The sequence below is a fragment of the Lepisma saccharinum genome, chromosome 7 (assembly GCF_977018435.1).
Source record: "Lepisma saccharinum chromosome 7, izLepSacc3.1, whole genome shotgun sequence".
NCBI lineage: Eukaryota > Metazoa > Arthropoda > Insecta > Zygentoma > Lepismatidae > Lepisma > Lepisma saccharinum.
Window position 1 is genome coordinate 54,620,754 of NC_139235.1, and position 17,942 is coordinate 54,638,695.

At 39.1% G+C, this 17,942-nt stretch overlaps 1 protein-coding gene across 1 annotated transcript in view; it reads right to left on the reverse strand.

Annotated features, from left to right (window-relative positions):
- Window positions 1-17,942, reverse strand: part of LOC145989859 (hatching enzyme 1.2-like) — a 67,261-nt gene that overhangs the window by 23,502 nt on the left and 25,817 nt on the right. Inside the window, exon 3 of the mRNA XM_083125319.1 lies at window positions 14,221-14,517. Within this exon, the coding sequence (XP_082981445.1) occupies window positions 14,221-14,517 (297 nt within the window). The remainder of the gene's footprint in view (window positions 1-14,220; window positions 14,518-17,942) is intronic.

A 17,942-nucleotide genomic window follows, 5' to 3' on the forward strand; every position in this document is an offset into this window, starting at 1 on the left:
GAAAATACAAGCTTGAACCTATCTACAAGTGATTCTGATTTTACATATTGTGACAAGTTCCTTCTGTCAAAAAACATAGTGCAATCAGTGCTGTGTGTCATCCCTCTAGGACAATGACACATTCAAAAATGCAATGCTGTAATTTTTTAAGGGCATGTTCAACACTATGCCTGAGGATATTGTTCCCCTGCTGCTGATAATCTCTGTTTATTTCCAAATCCCACTGCCGGGGATACATGTTTGATTGTTTGCATTGCGGGATTGATTCCCACTGTACCAACCTATGTATGTATTATTGGGAGTTTAGATAATTGTTTCCCGCACCTGCATGTTTCATTCCAAGAGGTTTTGTCTAGGCACAGTGCAAGGCACTTACTGCTGCAATTTCTGAATTTTTGCCTCAGAAAATACAGAACAAGCTCATTCAGGCATTTGTGCTTTAAATACCCAACAAGATCCGGGTGGAAATCATCTGCACTGAACAAGTGCCCATCATCTGTGGTCACAAATTCAATATTCCTATTAAACAGATTGGGATTGGAAATTATTCTGTTCAAAAATTTAAAATGTACCCAATTTAAGCTCTGATCAGCCATGAGCTCTAAATCATAATCTTCATACCCATCACAACAATTGCTGTACCAACATTCATCAAACAATTTCAACCTGCAGAAATAATAATAGCTCCCATGAATGACCTGTTTACAGTTCAGAATGAGACTGAAATGCACTGGGTGCTTGATAGTGACAAGAATTTTCAATACTTGTCACTGAAGAGCATCAGCAAGTTTGAAACATTTATGTACAACAAGTTTAAGAGAATTTGTGGATTGTTTGTGCATCACCACACTGGGAGCTATTATTATTTCTGCAGGTTGAAATTGTTTGATGAATGTTGGTACAGCAATTGTTGTGATGGGTATGAAGATTATGATTTAGAGCTCATGGCTGATCAGAGCTTAAATTGGGTACATTTTAAATTTTTGAACAGAATAATTTCCAATCCCAATCTGTTTAATAGGAATATTGAATTTGTGACCACAGATGATGGGCACTTGTTCAGTGCAGATGATTTCCACCCGGATCTTGTTGGGTATTTAAAGCACAAATGCCTGAATGAGCTTGTTCTGTATTTTCTGAGGCAAAAATTCAGAAATTGCAGCAGTAAGTGCCTTGCACTGTGCCTAGACAAAACCTCTTGGAATGAAACATGCAGGTGCGGGAAACAATTATCTAAACTCCCAATAATACATACATAGGTTGGTACAGTGGGAATCAATCCCGCAATGCAAACAATCAAACATGTATCCCCGGCAGTGGGATTTGGAAATAAACAGAGATTATCAGCAGCAGGGGAACAATATCCTCAGGCATAGTGTTGAACATGCCCTTAAAAAATTACAGCATTGCATTTTTGAATGTGTCATTGTCCTAGAGGGATGACACACAGCACTGATTGCACTATGTTTTTTGACAGAAGGAACTTGTCACAATATGTAAAATCAGAATCACTTGTAGATAGGTTCAAGCTTGTATTTTCCAATTTATGTGAATATGATGTGTTTGCTGTTAGAAATGAGACAGAATTCAGGTGGGTGCTTGACTGTGGCCGTGAATTTGGATGCATGCATCTGGGATTGTTGGGCAGGAAGGAACAATACATATATCTGCTGCACGGGAGAATTGTTGGGCTCTTTGTAGGTTTTTATGATTGTTACAGAAAAAATTACTGGTTCACAACAAAATATTTTGAAGCACTGTATTGTTTTAATATCCCATTTAACATATCTGAGAACTGGAAACATTTAAATTGTGATATTCATTTGAAATCTTATGATGATTTTGAATTTGTAACTACAGATACAGGCTTGGTGTTTTCTGGTGTGGATTTTGTTAGGGGAGGAAAATACATCACAAGTGTTATCAATGCAAATGAGATTATTCTGTATCTGCTGAGCCAGAAGATAAAATTTCATGATTTAAGATATTTTGAACCTTTGAGGTGCAATTTTCTGCAACCTTCAAATCTTAACATATCTATAGAGCAGTTAATGTAGGAATGTTTTTTGACAGGAGGAACCTCTCAAAATACATAAAATCAGATTCACTGCTGTGTGATTTCAGGCTTGTTTTTTTTTCTGACTTGTCGGGAATATGATCTGTTTGCAGTTAGGAATGAAACAGAGTTCAGGTGGTTGCTTGACAGTGGACATGAATTCAACCTGCAAGCAACATGCAATAGGGTAGAAGATCCAAGGATCCCGGCCTGTACAATAAGCCCTGCACACCCGGCAGTTTCAACATAGAACCTGTTGAGATCTATCAACCTGCAAGCAACATGCAACATGATATGAAATTAAAGGATCCCGGCCTGTACAATAAGCCCTCCACACCCGGCAATTTCAACATAGAACCTGTTGAGATCGATCAGCCCCCAAGCAACATGCAACAGGGTAAGAAATTCAAGGATCCAGGCCTCTACAATAAGCCCTGCACACCCGGCAATTTCAACATAGAACCTGTTGAGATCTATCAACCTGCAAGAAACATGTAACATGATATGAAATTAAAGGATCCCGGCCTGTACAATAAGCCCTGCACACCCGGCAATTTCAACATAGAACCTGTTGAGATCGATCAGCCACCAAGCAACATGCAACAAGGTAAGAAATTCAAGGATCCAGGCCTCTACAATAAGCCCTGCACACCCGGCAATTTCAACATGGATGAGCAGAGTATATATGTAGATTATGATAAAATTCCAGATGCTATTAAAATTAAGAATATACAGTAGTCATGTTGATAAATCTATGATAATAGATATGCCAGAATTGTATGATTCCTGAATCTGGATATTTGGGAAAGATTGAATTCACACATAAGAGAATTGTTGGGCTTCAGGAACAATTACTTGGTTCACAAATGCATGTACAATTTATATATGCCCTTTGATCCGACTTCAAACTCAATCATAATATTGTTATATGTTATTTTGACATATTTGAGTTTATAACTACAAACACAGGATTCATATATTCTGGGTTGGATTTTGTTGTGAGTACCAATTTCCACAACAGGGATTGTTCAGTTTGGGTCTTGTGCACAGTTTTTTGGGTAGGAGCAATATTCACATATTCTTGGAGTAATAGCTACATGTCATTTTTTGATAGAAGAAATGTTGCAAAATATATTAGGTCTGAATCTCTTATTCCTGATTTCAAAATTAGATTCTCAATATTTTCAATCAACAATAAGACAGAGTTCCACTGGGCACTGCACAGCACACAGAGCTTCAAATATCTAAACTTGAGATACATCACTGATTTTGAGTGCCACAAGTATAATTCTTGCAGGAGAATTGTGGGACAGTTTGTTGTTTTGTTTTTTATTATTATATTGATTTTTCCTATTATGGCGGATGGTTTTCAAATCATGCAAGTGTGGGGAGATTCTATGATTTTGAGATCCTTCCCAATCAGAGCTCAAACTGGAAACATTTCAGATTTTTGCTGATGCATCTGGACAGGTTCCATAGGTCAGAATTTGTCACAACAGACAGTGGGATGTTGTATAGTGGTGCAGATTTCAATCATCACCTGCAATATTTTGATGCATACAATTCTCAGATGTTGAACATGACTGAGATAATCATGTATCTTCTTCAGCAAAAATATAAAAATTGCAGCATTGGGTGCTTTAATAGGATAATAAAATCATGGAATATATTTACAGAGTGTGAGTGCGGGAAACCACTAAGCTGCATGCCTCTGCTGTTGAGATAGCCCAGCCTAACATGTAATATTGTTTGCAGGTTGATTCAAGATGCAGACATTTTTTGAAAAAAGGGATATTTCCAGATACATCAAATCCAAATCTCTTGTTCCTGAATTTAAATTGAGATTCTCAAAATTGTAAAGTGTATTGTGTGCTCCATGATGCTCACATAATTTGTGGAGAGGTATTTTATGGCCTGTTTCTGGTGCACAGGGTCTAGCTCCTGGTCTAGAAAATTACAAAATATGGCCTTGCAATCTAAGTTATACAGGGCAATCACACAAATATTTCCAATCAATTTTGTTTGGAAATGTTGACGACTGTGCAGAACAAGTATAAGTGAAATATTTCATGTTATATTTTCTATGGCATTTTGGGCATATTTTTGTGAGAATTCTGCTTTTATCTGGATTACAATTGTTTTGGTGCTTAACCCAATTGGGGCTGGATATATTCTTATTGCATTGATTACAATATTTTTGATTTGGCATTTTTGTTGTTGTTTATTATATAAAATTTCTTGGGGTTCAAATCAAAATTCTATGCTTAATAAAAAAATATCAGTTGGGTTAAGCAGTGTGTTTTGTATATTTAGTGTGTGTGTGTGTGTATGTGTGTGAATATTTTTGGCTTTGGTATTTATATAAAATTTCTTGGGGTTCAAATCAAAACTCTACACTTAATAAAAAATATCAGTTGGGTTCAACAATGTGCTTTGTGTGTGTGTGTGTGGGGGGGGGTGTATGTGTGTGTGTGTGTGTATCTTGGCTTAGTTTTAAGTGTAGCCAAAAAAAATATCAAGAGGGGCATATTTTTAACAAGCTTATGGACAACAATCTGACAGAAGTGCCTTTTGTAAGTGTGGACAAATCAATCTGAGGGGGCTCATCATTTCACAGAAATTCCCGAGGGCATTTTTACAAAAATCTTGGATTAGACAGGGTTCCACACTTGAGCAAAAAGCTCATATGGGCATGTTGAGCAAGTTTTAAGTGTAGCCAAATCTGCCTGAGGGGGGTTCATCATTTATCGCGCCAATAATATCACAAATCATACTACTTAAGTCAAACATCACACAAACATATGCCAAACGCCGCCTCGTGTGGTGCAAGGAGCGTCGAAACTGGACCATAGAACAGTGAAGAACCGTTGTATGGAGTGATGAATCACAGTTCACAATGTGGCGATCTGATGGTAGGGTGTGGGTGTGGCGAATGCCTGGTGAACGACTTCTGCCATCCTGTACAGTGCAGACATTGAAATTCGGAGGTGGCGGGGTTACAGTTTGGTCATGTTTCTCCTGGAGGGGGCTTGGCCCTATTGTTGCTTTACATGGCAATGTCACGGCACAAGCTTACGTTGACACGTTGACATTTTAACAGCTTTCATGCTGCCTACCGTCAAAGACCAGTTTGGGGATGACCATTGTGTCTTTCAACACGACCGAGCACCCATCCATACTGCAGGGCTTGTGGGGGAGTGGTTTGACGACAACATCATCTCACTAATGGACTGGCCTGCGCAGGGTCCTGATTTGAATCCCATAGAACATCTCTGGGATGTTTTGGAATGCCGACTTCGTGCTAGACTACACCGATCCACATCAATACCTCTTCTCATTTTGGCGGTCTGCGAGGAATGGGCTGCCATTCCTCAGGAAACCTTCCGGCACCTGATTGAAAGTGTGCCTGTGAGAGTGAACTCTGTCATCAAGGCTAAAGGTGGGCCAACACTGTATTGACTGCCAGTGTTTCTGATGGAGGGTTGCCCAAACTTGTACTTTATTTTCAGGTCAGTGTCCGGATACTTCTGATCACATAGAGTATATACCGGTCAAAAAAAGTTTTGCATATGACAAAATTTTTATTTTCTGCATCACAGAAGCCACATATGTCGATACCTCCGACTAGGGCAATGAAAGTACAAAACACAAAACATAGTTAAAAGAAAATTCTGAAAGATATAACCAAAGAAACAAAAGAATCAAAGTTGTTTTCCTAACCAAAGTAAGATGCAACAAAAAGATCACCAATTACCAAGGTAAGTAAACCTATCAGAAACCCCTCACCTTTTAGTCAGTAACGTGCGTGGCCTCCACGAACACGTAGACATTCTCGAACACGACGAGGAATGTTGAAAACCAGGTTATCCAATGCATGTTGTGGAAGATTGTCCCATTCCTGAATGGCAGCGTGTATCAGATCACGTAGGGTTTGTGGTAGATGAGGACGGTTTGCAATGGCACGTTTCAGAAGATGCCAGTCATGTTTGATACAATTCATATGGGAGGAGACTGCTGGCCAGTCCATCCGACGGATTGCATGCCTTCGAAGGAAAAGTTCCACTGAACGGGCACGGTGAGGACGTACAATATCGTCCACCAACGTGAATCCTGCACCAACATCCTGTGCAAATGCCCTAACGACGGGTCGAAGAACACTGTCCTCGTATGTCTTCGTATGTCTGTGCATCCATAGTACCCTGCATGTGAACTAATGGCGTCCGACGACCCAACATGATTCCTGCCCAGAACATTGCCGAACCACCCTGTTGCTGGAAGCGTTCCATCGTGAACGATTCATTGAAACGCTGGCCATTTGCCCTTCAGACACGTATAGTGTTGTCATCGGGGTGCAGACTAACCCGTACTTCATCTGTAAACAGTGTTTGTGACAACTGTTCAGGGGTCCAGTACTCATGTTGTCTAGCCCATCTTACGCGTACTGCCCTATGTCGTGCAGTGAGTCGGGGAACATTCAAAGGTCGACGGGCATCAATCCCTATATCATGCAGACGGTTTCGCACCGTTTGGGTGTACACCATGATCCCTGAGGCCTGACGGAGATCCTTCTTTAGTTGGGTTGCTGTGGACGTAGGACGTCTGCGGGCTGAAATAAGGATATGCCTGTCTTCTGCAACCACTGTTTTGAGTGGTCTTCCTTCTCTTGGCCTATCTGCTATTGAATGTGTCTCCTGGAATTTCCTCCACACTCTACAAACGTCACTTTGATTACACCCTACCCGATGTGCTACGTCCACTTGCTTCATACCTTCCTGTAGTAAAAAGTGAAAAGTGTAAAAAAAGTGTTCCCCTGTGCATAGCACCACGCCATGAAGGCGTATAGGAGGTGTGGGGGTAACGCCTTCCTGTAGTAGAGTCACTATTCTGATTCTATCCACTGGCGAAAGTGTGTTTCGTGGCATTTCTAAAATGTAAACTCACGCCATGGCAACCATTACAACCTTCCTAGAGACGTCCAGTGCTTTATACCCCCACTTCTCACCAACTGCGAGACAATCGGTGGGTGAATCACGAGGATAAAACGTGAGACATGCTTCAAAACCCGGCCACAGACATGTACAGTCACGGAAACTGCCGGCTTGTAATTAATACATTGACTTTCAATGGAATCGTTACAAGCCGGCAGTGTCTGTGACTGTACCTGCTCTTTTGTGTGTTGAATTGGCCTTCGGTTGATGTGTGAGCTTCAAAGGTATGGAGATTTGTGGCGTCAGTGATGCAGAATATGAAAAACTTGCAATATGCAAAACTTTTTTTGACCAGTGTATATAGTGTCGATGATATACCGACAGGATATTTTGACGATATATACGTGTCGGCGATATATCGTCACGATATTTGTTATATTTATTATTTGGCCATTTTAGACTGAAAAAACATAAAGTAGAAACAAAAGATAAACACAAATAACAAGATGGGATAGATTTACATGTTCTTGGTCAGTAATGTACAAAAATTTATTTCTGGATGGAAAATACCTATATCCAGGGGAAGTTTGTTGTATATTTCTGGCAGCCTGTAAAACAAGGAGCGTCGTAGAAGGGATAGCCAAGTGGTTGAGTTGTGGAAGAGTTGCAGGTTTCGCGTTTGCTTTTCGGGTACCCTAAGTGTACATTCACTGATTAGGATATCAGTTCTGATTTTGCCATTTATTATCTTGTATAAAAGTTTCATGTCAGCTAGATCACGACGAAAGGATGAAGAGTGAATATTCAGAGCAGGCATGGTGTCTGATTTGGATACATGTCAGAAAGAAGGTATTCCATGGCGAATAATGGCAAGAAAGAAACTGAGAACAGAATATATTCTGGTGTGAGTGATTTTTGAGGCCATTGCCCAAATTAGGGAGCAGTATTCAAGGATGAGCGAGATGAAAGGTTTAAGGAATAAGGCAAGAGATGATGGGTTTTGAATTTCACTAAATCTGTATAGAAGACCAAGAAGGCGCATGGCTTTTTTAGTGGTAGCTATAATATGATAATTATAAGTGAGTTTATCATCCATGATAATACCTAGGTCCGTTTGAGTGGAAACTTTTTGGATTGGATTGTTTTCAATAGGATAAGCAGACACCACTTTGTTCTTTTTTAGGGAAAAGTAAGGAAAGAGCATTTCTGAGGGTTTAATTCTAGATTTCACTGTCGACGCCACGTAACAAGTTCTGTGAGAGCATTTTGAAGAAACGTCACGTCATGATGTGATGAGATCTCATTGAAGAGTTTACAATCATCCGCAAACAAAAGTATATTGATAGGGAGGGAGGACAGTTTTTCAGGGAGGTCATTCATGTACAGAAGCAATAGGAGTGGGCCTAAGACACTCCCCTGAAGAACTCCAGACAAAACGGGAAGAAAGTTAGAAGAGGTACCTGAAGGAACAACACGTTGTTCACGCGCATGGAGGTAGTCCTGCAGTAAAGAGATAAATTTTCCATGGATGTTAAATCTGGATGATAATTTATGTAGAAGAAATTTATGATTAATTTTGTCAAAGGCATTCGAAGTATCCAAATATATAGTGTCAAGTTGGGAGTTATTATCAATAGCTCTGGCAGCATGCGAAAGTAAGACGGAAAGATTTGTTAGGCAAGAGCTGCCTGGAAGAAAACCACGTTGTGCAGTATTGATATATGGTGACGTAAACTGAAGTAACCTGTTTTTGATGATTTTTTTCACAAATAATTGATATTGGCGATAGAAGTGAGATTGGTCTATAGGATTTTACACATTCTTTATCTCCAGTTTTGTGAATGGGCACAATGTTGGCCCGTTTGAAGTTTTCGGAAACACACCCTCAGAGAAACATTTGTTGAGTAAGGCAGACAGGGGAAGAGCCAAGTAGTCGGCAGCTTTACGCAGGAATATTGTGGGGATTTCATCTGGACCTAGGGACCGGAGGAGGGGCAATGAAGCGAGAAGGTATTTTACTTCCTCGGGAGACGTTTTGATTGAAGATAGTGTGTGAGGACAGACAGCATTTAAGTGGGGGAGAGGATCGGAAACTGAGAGAGGGGAGAAGTTCTCAGGAAAAAAGCATTGACATGTTCGGTCGGCTCTTTCTTCTCCACAAGCAATATTAGTATTATGAACAATTTCTTTAGGTATACGTGGGCTTGGATTTCTTGAATTTAGTAATGTGAAGAATCTCTTTGGGTTTGTAATACATTCGGTTGTTATGTTATTTATATGTTCACTATATTTTTTTGAGTAGGTATTTTGAGTGACGTCTGATCTCACAATAGGTACCGTGAGTGTGAACGTTAGGGTGCTGCTTCGATAGTAACCAAGCCTGTTTTTTTTTCATTTATTTAATAGAAGATTCCAAATACAGCGTTAGCCTTTTTAGATTGGAACGTTTATATAGAACATAAGGACAAAAAATAATAACATAATACAACAAAAATAATAACATAAAAAAATTACATGTGGTTAAGAGACTTACATACTTTTAGATAACTTTCTTCTAAAGAAGTCCAGGTTTTCAAAAATGTGTATTTGGCTTCCTAGATTATTATATTCACTGGGCAGCCTACGGAAGAGAGAGCGCTGGATGAGGCACAATCTCGGCTTCTGAGAAGCAAAAAGTTGAGTGCTTCTTGTTGAGCGGGCTGGCACACGAAAGTGAATTTCCTGAAGAAGGCGGTCACTTCTGATGTTGCCATTCCCTATTTTATGTAGAAATATATGATATGGTCAGCCTGTCTATGGCTGTCTTGAGGAGTTTGGATATTTAACATCTGCAGGAGGATGGACTTTTTCAAGTGTTTTGTGGACGGAATTCGGTGTCGAACAATGGCCAAGAAGAAATTTACGACGTAATTTAGTCTATCTGAATTTGAGGGGCATGCCATAGACCAGATCGGAGAACAGTATTCAATTTTAGGTGACACAAAAGATTTGTAAAAGGTGCCAAGGGAAGTCAAGTTGTTTATTTTCGTGAAACGATAGAGAAGACCCAGCATACGCATTGGACCCCTTGTGACTGTAGAGATGTGCTCAGAAAAGGAAAGTTTCTCGTCAAATATGTCGCCCAGGTCCTTTTGTGCCGCAACTCTTTGAACACAATTAATATTTAGTATTAAATAAGTAATAATGAATATTAATATTTAGTATTAAATGTGTTTTTCTTTAAGGAGAAGGTCATCATGGTCCATTTTTGAGGGTTGAGTTTTAAGTTTCACAATTCACACCACTTTATTAGAGAATCTAAATTATTTTGCAGAAGTGTCATGTCACTGAAATTGGAGATTTTACTATATATTTTGCAATCGTCAGCGAACAAGAAAAGGTTTTTGCATGAATCGAAAAGATATTCTGGAAGATCATCAAGGTACAGGATGAAGAGAAGAGGTCCAAGAACACTGCCTTGAGGTACACCAGAAGATACAGCTTGATAAGAAGAAGACATTCCGGAAAGAACAAATTTTTGTTGTCTGTTTTGGAGGTAGTGCTTGAGCAGAGAGAGAAAGTTTCCATGAATATTGAAACGGTGGAATAATTTATGATGCAGGAAATTGTGGTTTAGAGAGTCAAACGCTTTCGAAAAATCCAGATATATTACATCCAGTTGAGAGTTTTCGGATATAGAGTTGATAGCGTCAGATAATAAAATGCTTAAGTTGGTTAAGCAGGAGCTGCCTGGTAAGAAGCCGTGCTGTGTTGTATTTATGTATGGAGAGGTGAATTTGTAAAGTCTGTCCTTTATTATCTTTTCACAGGCGATAGAAAGTGGTGAAAGAAGGGAAATAGGCCTATAAGAAGAAACAGCACACTTGTCTCCAGATTTATATAATGGTACCACGTTATCATTTTTCCATGAATCTGGAAATGTACCTTCATTGAAGCATCTGTTTAATAAAATAGAGAAGGGAATAGCGAAAGAAGAAGCAGCGTTTTTTTTTTTAGGAAAATAGAAGGGATTTCATCAGGACCATTGGCGCGATTTTGAGGCATTGAAGGTAGGATGTATTGCACTTCTTCTGGAGACGTGGAGAGAGACGTTAGAGAATGACAGCAAACTGGACGGAGGTTGGGAAGGGATGGAGCCGTGTATTCGAGGTTGTATTTATGGAGAAAAAAGAGTTAAAAAGATTAGCTTTGTTAGGGCCCTCTGCGCATACTGAGTCATGTTTTACTTTCCAAGGTATTCGGGAATTTTGCCTCCTTGAGTTGATTAGTGACCAAAAACGTTTGGGATTTGATTTGATATTGTTTGTGATAGCACCGATGTATTCCCTGTATTTGGTCTTCTGCAATTGTTTAGAGTGACATCTTAAGTCGGTGAAAGTTTTCCGTGTGTATTCATTAGGAAAATGTTTCCAGAGATCCCAGGCCTTTTTTCGGTTTCCAAGGGCAAGCAAGAGCTCAGAGTCGAACCAGGAAGGGTATTTGCTTGATTTCGTTTTTTTCAGTGGCACATAATCCTTCATCACTGCATGAATGACATCAGTAAGCACGTCACACGCTTCTTCGACACTTCCACTCTCCAGGATTGTCCAGGGATTGGAATCCAGTGCCGAATGGATGTCACCCCAGGGTGTTTTGCGACAAACAAGGTATTGGCGTCGAGGGGTGGAAAGTCGTTGACTTTCCAGGTGGTCCGGGAACCAGAATAGAGCGTCCAGCGATTCGTGGTCAGAAGGGATGAGGTTTCTCGAAGGGGTGATGTGCGCTGAAGGGAGTGATGAGAGAATGTAGTCCAGGTTATTGTCTTTTCGTGTATTGAACATATTGTGCTGTTGAAGTCTGATGCCATGTATGAAGTGATCCATGAAGTACGTGTCGTTCTTGTCGTTTGTAAAGCCATGCGTGCAGTCTATCCATGTAATTGACAGATTGAAGTCTCCGAAAAGAATTACGTCGCCCATAGAGAATGCTGACAGCACAGAATCGTAGCAAGCCTCCAGAACTGCTACGGGGCACGTTTTGTGTGGCCTGTAAAAACAACCGATGAAAAGTTTGTTTTTCTTGCCGAAAAGCATCTCAACCCACAGAATTTTACAGTCACGATCCAGGTCACTTGGGACCACACTATTCCATTTGTTATTTATGCAAAGCATCACTCCCCCGCCCTTGAGCCTCGGTCTTTCCTGTACATAGTGAAATATTTTGAAAAAGGCAGTTCGTAATCCAGTACATTATCATTGAGCCACGTTTCGGTTATTACAATACAGTCCTGCTCCATAAATTCTCCCAATTCCGAAGTGGTCAGAAAGTTTATTTTTTATGTTCTGGGCATTATGATAGTATGCACTGAATTTGTTTTCCATTGGCCTGGGGTCTGGGTCTAACTTAATGTCTCCACACAGCAGCACAAGAAAAAGAAAGTTCAAGAGCCGGTGAGGCGGGGGCTTATCTTGGCCGCTGTCCGTTGCACGTGTCTCCCTCTGCGAAGAAGAGAAAAGCGTCGGGAGGACGCCTGCTGCTGGAACACCTCTCACTGCATTTCCACTCATTCGGGCTAATGCTTTTACCGTCGGTACTGTTCAATAGCAATAGCTTAACACCCGTGCAAAGTACCACAATAAAGAAATAAACTGAGAACACAGAAAATGCAATCTTATGCGGAGCGCGATCCGACAGCTTTCTACAGCTGGCGGCCATCTCGCATTTTAACACAAAGAGAACTTCTCTGTCGAACCAGACGGGGTATTTGGTAGATCTCGGTCTCGCAGTGGGCACGATGTATTTTATCGTGGCATGCAGAATTTCAAAAAGGTTCTCAACGGCTTCATTCACTTCCTCTTCCATCAACAAAAACCAAGGGTAGGCGTTGAGCGCACACTGGATGACATTCCATGGAGCTTTTCGCCATAGGTGGTGGGGTAGTTGGTTCTGCTTGGCGGATTTCTTATCTTTCTTCATGGTAGGCAGGTGCGTTATGACGTCGAGTGAGTCATGATCGGAGGTTAGAAGATTTTGTCCTGGAGTTACCTACATATCAGGCAGGGTTGCCATTACATAGTCAAGGTTGCTGTCACCACGTGTTTTATGCATGTTGAACTGGTTTAACCCAACGAACGTATCAATAAACCACTGATCATTTTGACAGTTTATACTTCCCGTATTTGGGCTTTCCCAATTGATGGACAGGTTGAAATCACCAAATAACATAATATCACCATTTTACATTTCTGCTAATACAGAATCCCTGCAGGCTTCCAGGATGGAAATGGGAAAGTTTTTATGTGGGCGATAATACGATCCAATGAGTAGTTTTTGTTTTTTTGAATATTGAGTTCTATCCAAATAATTTCACAGTCCTTGATTAGGTCTCCTCGTATTTTGCAATTCCATTTAACATTAACGCAGATCATCACTCCTCCACCACGACGACTTGCACAGTCATTTCTAAATACGTTGAAATGTTTTAAAAATGGAAATTCACTTTCCATCACCGTGTCGTCGGTGAAAACTAAACAGTCATATTGTAATAGCTCGCTTAAGTGAATGTCACAGTCAGAAAATTTGTTTTTTATACTTTGCACATTCTGGTAATACACGGAAAAAACAGTATCGTTTCCTTGGAAGGGTCCCGGGTTGACTGAAAGTAACCGACGTGGATGGCTTACATCGCGGTCGTTGGTCCTCGGGCGTCCGTAGTCCCATCATGGCTGTGGTCAGGCCAGAAGAAGTTCCAGCGGTCGGAAAAAGAAAGTTCCTATTTCCTATTTTCCACGTCACAAACAATGAGCCACCATTGATCAAGTTACTTCAGAGATGATTCACACGTACGTGGTATTGAAAAACACAAATGAAACACAACACCAAGAAAATAACACAACAATTTGCAGAGCGAAGAAACACGCTCCCAGTAAAATCCGCCATCTTGTTATATTGTGTTGGCGATATTTTGGTGATATATATAGTGTCGGCGATATATCGTCGCAATTAAGATATATGTCGTGTTGGCGATATATCGTAACGATATTTTAGCTATATATATCGTCTTGGCGATATATCGTCAAGATAGCTTAGCAATATATATAGTGTCGATGATATATCTGCACGATATTTTGGCGATATATCGTCACGATATTTTAGCGATCTATATAGTGTCGATGATATATCGGCACGATATTTTGGCGATATATATCGTGGGGACGATATATCGCGATATCAAATTTCCGACATCCCTGTACTTACTGTCATTGATGTTGTTCCATTTGATGTCCACAAAGGCGTCCCGATCGGGTCTCGAGTGCTCGTGGATGAATCCGACGGCGTGCATCATTTCGTGCTCGATGGTGCCCAGCCGCATGCAGCCCGGGTTGTTGAGCACCACCTTCTGGGACCCTCCTTGGCGCCCCACGTGGGAGCTGCAGCCCCTGCCGATCGAGAAGATGACGTAGTCTGGCTCGGTCGTTCTCCTCACAAAATTGATGCAAGTGACCTTTCTGTAGAAATCCATGGCATTGAGAAGTTGCTTGCGTTGTTGGTCGCCTGGAAGAATGTATGGAAATTGCATGAAGCAGAATTCAGTGGGAGAGGTATAACGGGTGTTTGCTGGATGCACTTAAATTTATTTATTTATTTATTTACCACAGAATTCCAACTACAACTTTGGCCATTTTACATTGGAATGTAATAACAATTGAAATAACAAAGAATAACAATGGAAGTAACAATAAAGAATAATAACATAAACTAAAATACATATATGTGATAAAGTGAATTATACGTTGTTACACAATAGCTTTTTAAAACTTGCCTGGTTTTCAAAAATGTCAACTCTGTTTGGTAGAGTGTTGTATTGGCCGGGTGGAAGAGAGAACGCTGTATTAGGCCTATGCCCGGTTCGCTCAACGCGCGTTAAATTTTAAAGAAGCGTTAAATCAAGTTAACGCTACATTAGCACATTGAGGCATTTCTCCAACCTTCGTTAAGGCTAACAGACCTCTAATGTCGTCGTTAAATCTAAAGGCACTCTTTTGCTTCATTAAAGTGCTTAACAGCGCGTTGTGTTGTGTCGGAAATAAGATGGAGAAATTGAGTATGCCAGCTGTTGTGTTGAAATGTTATCCCAAACCGATTTGAACACATTATTTCCATACCATGTCTTTCTACAGCAAAAATAATTTTCCCATTTCGTATTTCATATTATAAATTCGTACTGCAAATCAGAAATCACATGTAAGTTAAATGAGAAATATTGTATCAATATACTTTTTAAAGTTTTGTCAATAATGGCATCGTGATCATCACACATTATTCAAATTTTATTAATTTTGCCTGTCGAGCCAAAAATATATGCTTATAGTTAATTATACGAACGTGGCTTCCACCTTTAATGCACTGTAACCATAAACACAAAATATCGCATGACTTTTTAAAATAATGTAACCTCCTTTTGCATATTTCAATTTGTATAAGGTGAAGTTATTCACCAAAATATTCGGTGTCGTCGTCCACGCCGTTTTCCAGTGGATCACATAGAAACTGGAGAAAGTCGTGGTTTATTGTGTTTATGCTTATGTCTGCTTATAACTACCATTCAAATTTTATGTTGTTTTTTAAACTGAAAAATGTCAGAAAACGTAAGAGATAAAATTAAAATGAAGCAACTGTCCTAGAAATAGATAATACACGTCCTGTACTCTCCTTTAGTGCAAAATAAATTTGTGACATTACACAACGTAACTTGCAATCTTTCAAAGTAGTAGGGAATTGTTCTTTCGAACTTTTCAAATTATTATCCACCTACTCCAATTAACATAATGGAAAAAAATGATTTTGCAGTGACGAGAATGCTTGACACAAATGTTCATCATTCTATATTCTGAATCACAAGCGGCTAGGGACAGCTGTAGCAAACTGGAGATGCTAAAAGCACCAAACCTGACCTGGCTAACCTAACCAAGTACAGAAATAAAGAAACCCTGCCTAACCTATTTATTTATTTAGCTCGTAGCTGTACGTAAGTACTGTATAATAAAACATGTTGTTTAATATAACGTGAGTCTTAATATAATCACATAATCAAAACAATTATTATGCAGTATATTGAAAATGGGCTGACATATAACTGTGCAAATGGAAATTAAATCGTATTCATAACAAACTGAAAGAACACTTAAAAATAGAAAAAAAAATAAACCGTTACATGTACAAGGTACATTTACGAACGACTACCATCTCATCGCGTAATATAGCTTACATATGTTGTTTCATTAAGAAAAAAAGCTTGAGATCCTAAGCAGTTTCAGGTATATAGTTTCGTGCATGGACATTGTGACATTTTGACATAAAACACACTACCATCCATTCGGAAATTATTCCTTGTACATACGTACGAGTGGTAATGATATTGTCTGAGTGCACTCGTTATATTTTTTACCAGTTATGATAAATTAAATGTAAAATATCATATTAATCAACCGTTCCATGTACAAGATACATTTTCTGAATGACTACAATTTCATCACATAATGAATAACCAAACATATTGTAAAGAACCGTACTACACATATATGTTTCATTAAGGAAAAAAGCTTCAGGTCCTAAGCAGGTCAAAGGTGTTGTCGTTTCGTGCATGGAAATTGTAAGAGTATCCATATTTGTTTGAAAAACACACTACCATCCATTCGGAAATTTTTCCTTGTACATACGTACAATACAAGTGGTAATGGTACTGTCTAACAGTGCACTTGTTTTTTTTTTACCAGTTACGATAAATCAAATGTCAAATAAAATATCATATTAATCAACCTTTCCATGTACAAGGTACATTTTCTGAATGACTACAATTTCATCACATAATGAATAACCAAACATAATGTAAAATACCGTAGTACACATGTATGTTTCATTAAGAAAAAAGCTTAATCCTAAGCTGTTTCTGGTAATGTAGTTTCGTGCATGGACATTGTAAAAGTATGCATATTTGTAAAACACACTACCACGCATTCGGAAATTATTCTTTGCACGGTACGTTCGTACAAGTGGTGAGGATACTGTCTAACAGTGTACTTGTCCTTTTTACCATTTATGATAAATCAAATATTAAATATCGTATTGTATTATATATATTTTTTCTTTCAAAAATATTTGTACGAGACAAAAACACAACGATTCAGAAACCTCCCTTGTACATATGCATGAACGGTAATCATACTGGTTAAACATTTTACGTGCCTTCATTTTTTGTCAGTGATTATTTGGAAACAGTAGATTTCTTGTTTGCAATGCCAATAGAAGTGACTTGCAATATTTACATATTATTTAATTGCCATGGCATAGTAAGTTAAGTTATGCATGGTGTACATTTCGTGAAATGTTGTCTTTTGTTGAGGAAAATTATTATAGCAAACACACGTTCATTTCCACCTTTAGGCCTCTTTTGCAATGCCATTTTAATATAATTAAATTTATAAAACTTCAAACAGATTACCCTAACCTATAACAGTAATTTTTATTTATATATTTATGATCTTGTATTGGCAGTCGGTAGGCATTTAAATCTAACTTACGAAGTTACAATGTAACTGTTAATCCTAATACATAATATTTTCGGTGTGCGGACGTAAATACCTAACTAACATTCATTTCTTAAACATATATTTGTGTTACACATTACTTTATTTATTTTTGTTCCTGGGATTTCATACAAAAAGCCCAAATCCGCTTACGCACAGTCTACTGTCCACGGTGCAGCCAATGAAAACGTTGCATTTCTCGTATCAAAGTATGAGAATAGTAAGGCATCAAAGCAAAACGTCTCTAACATGTCGTTAGTTAACGGGCCTATAAAATCGCTTGAGCGAACATTAAAAGTTTAACAGGCTGCTAAGATTTTAGTGATGCGTTAACTATCAACTCGTTAAGAACGTTTTAAAGATGGTTGAGCGAACCGGGCATTAATCTTGGTT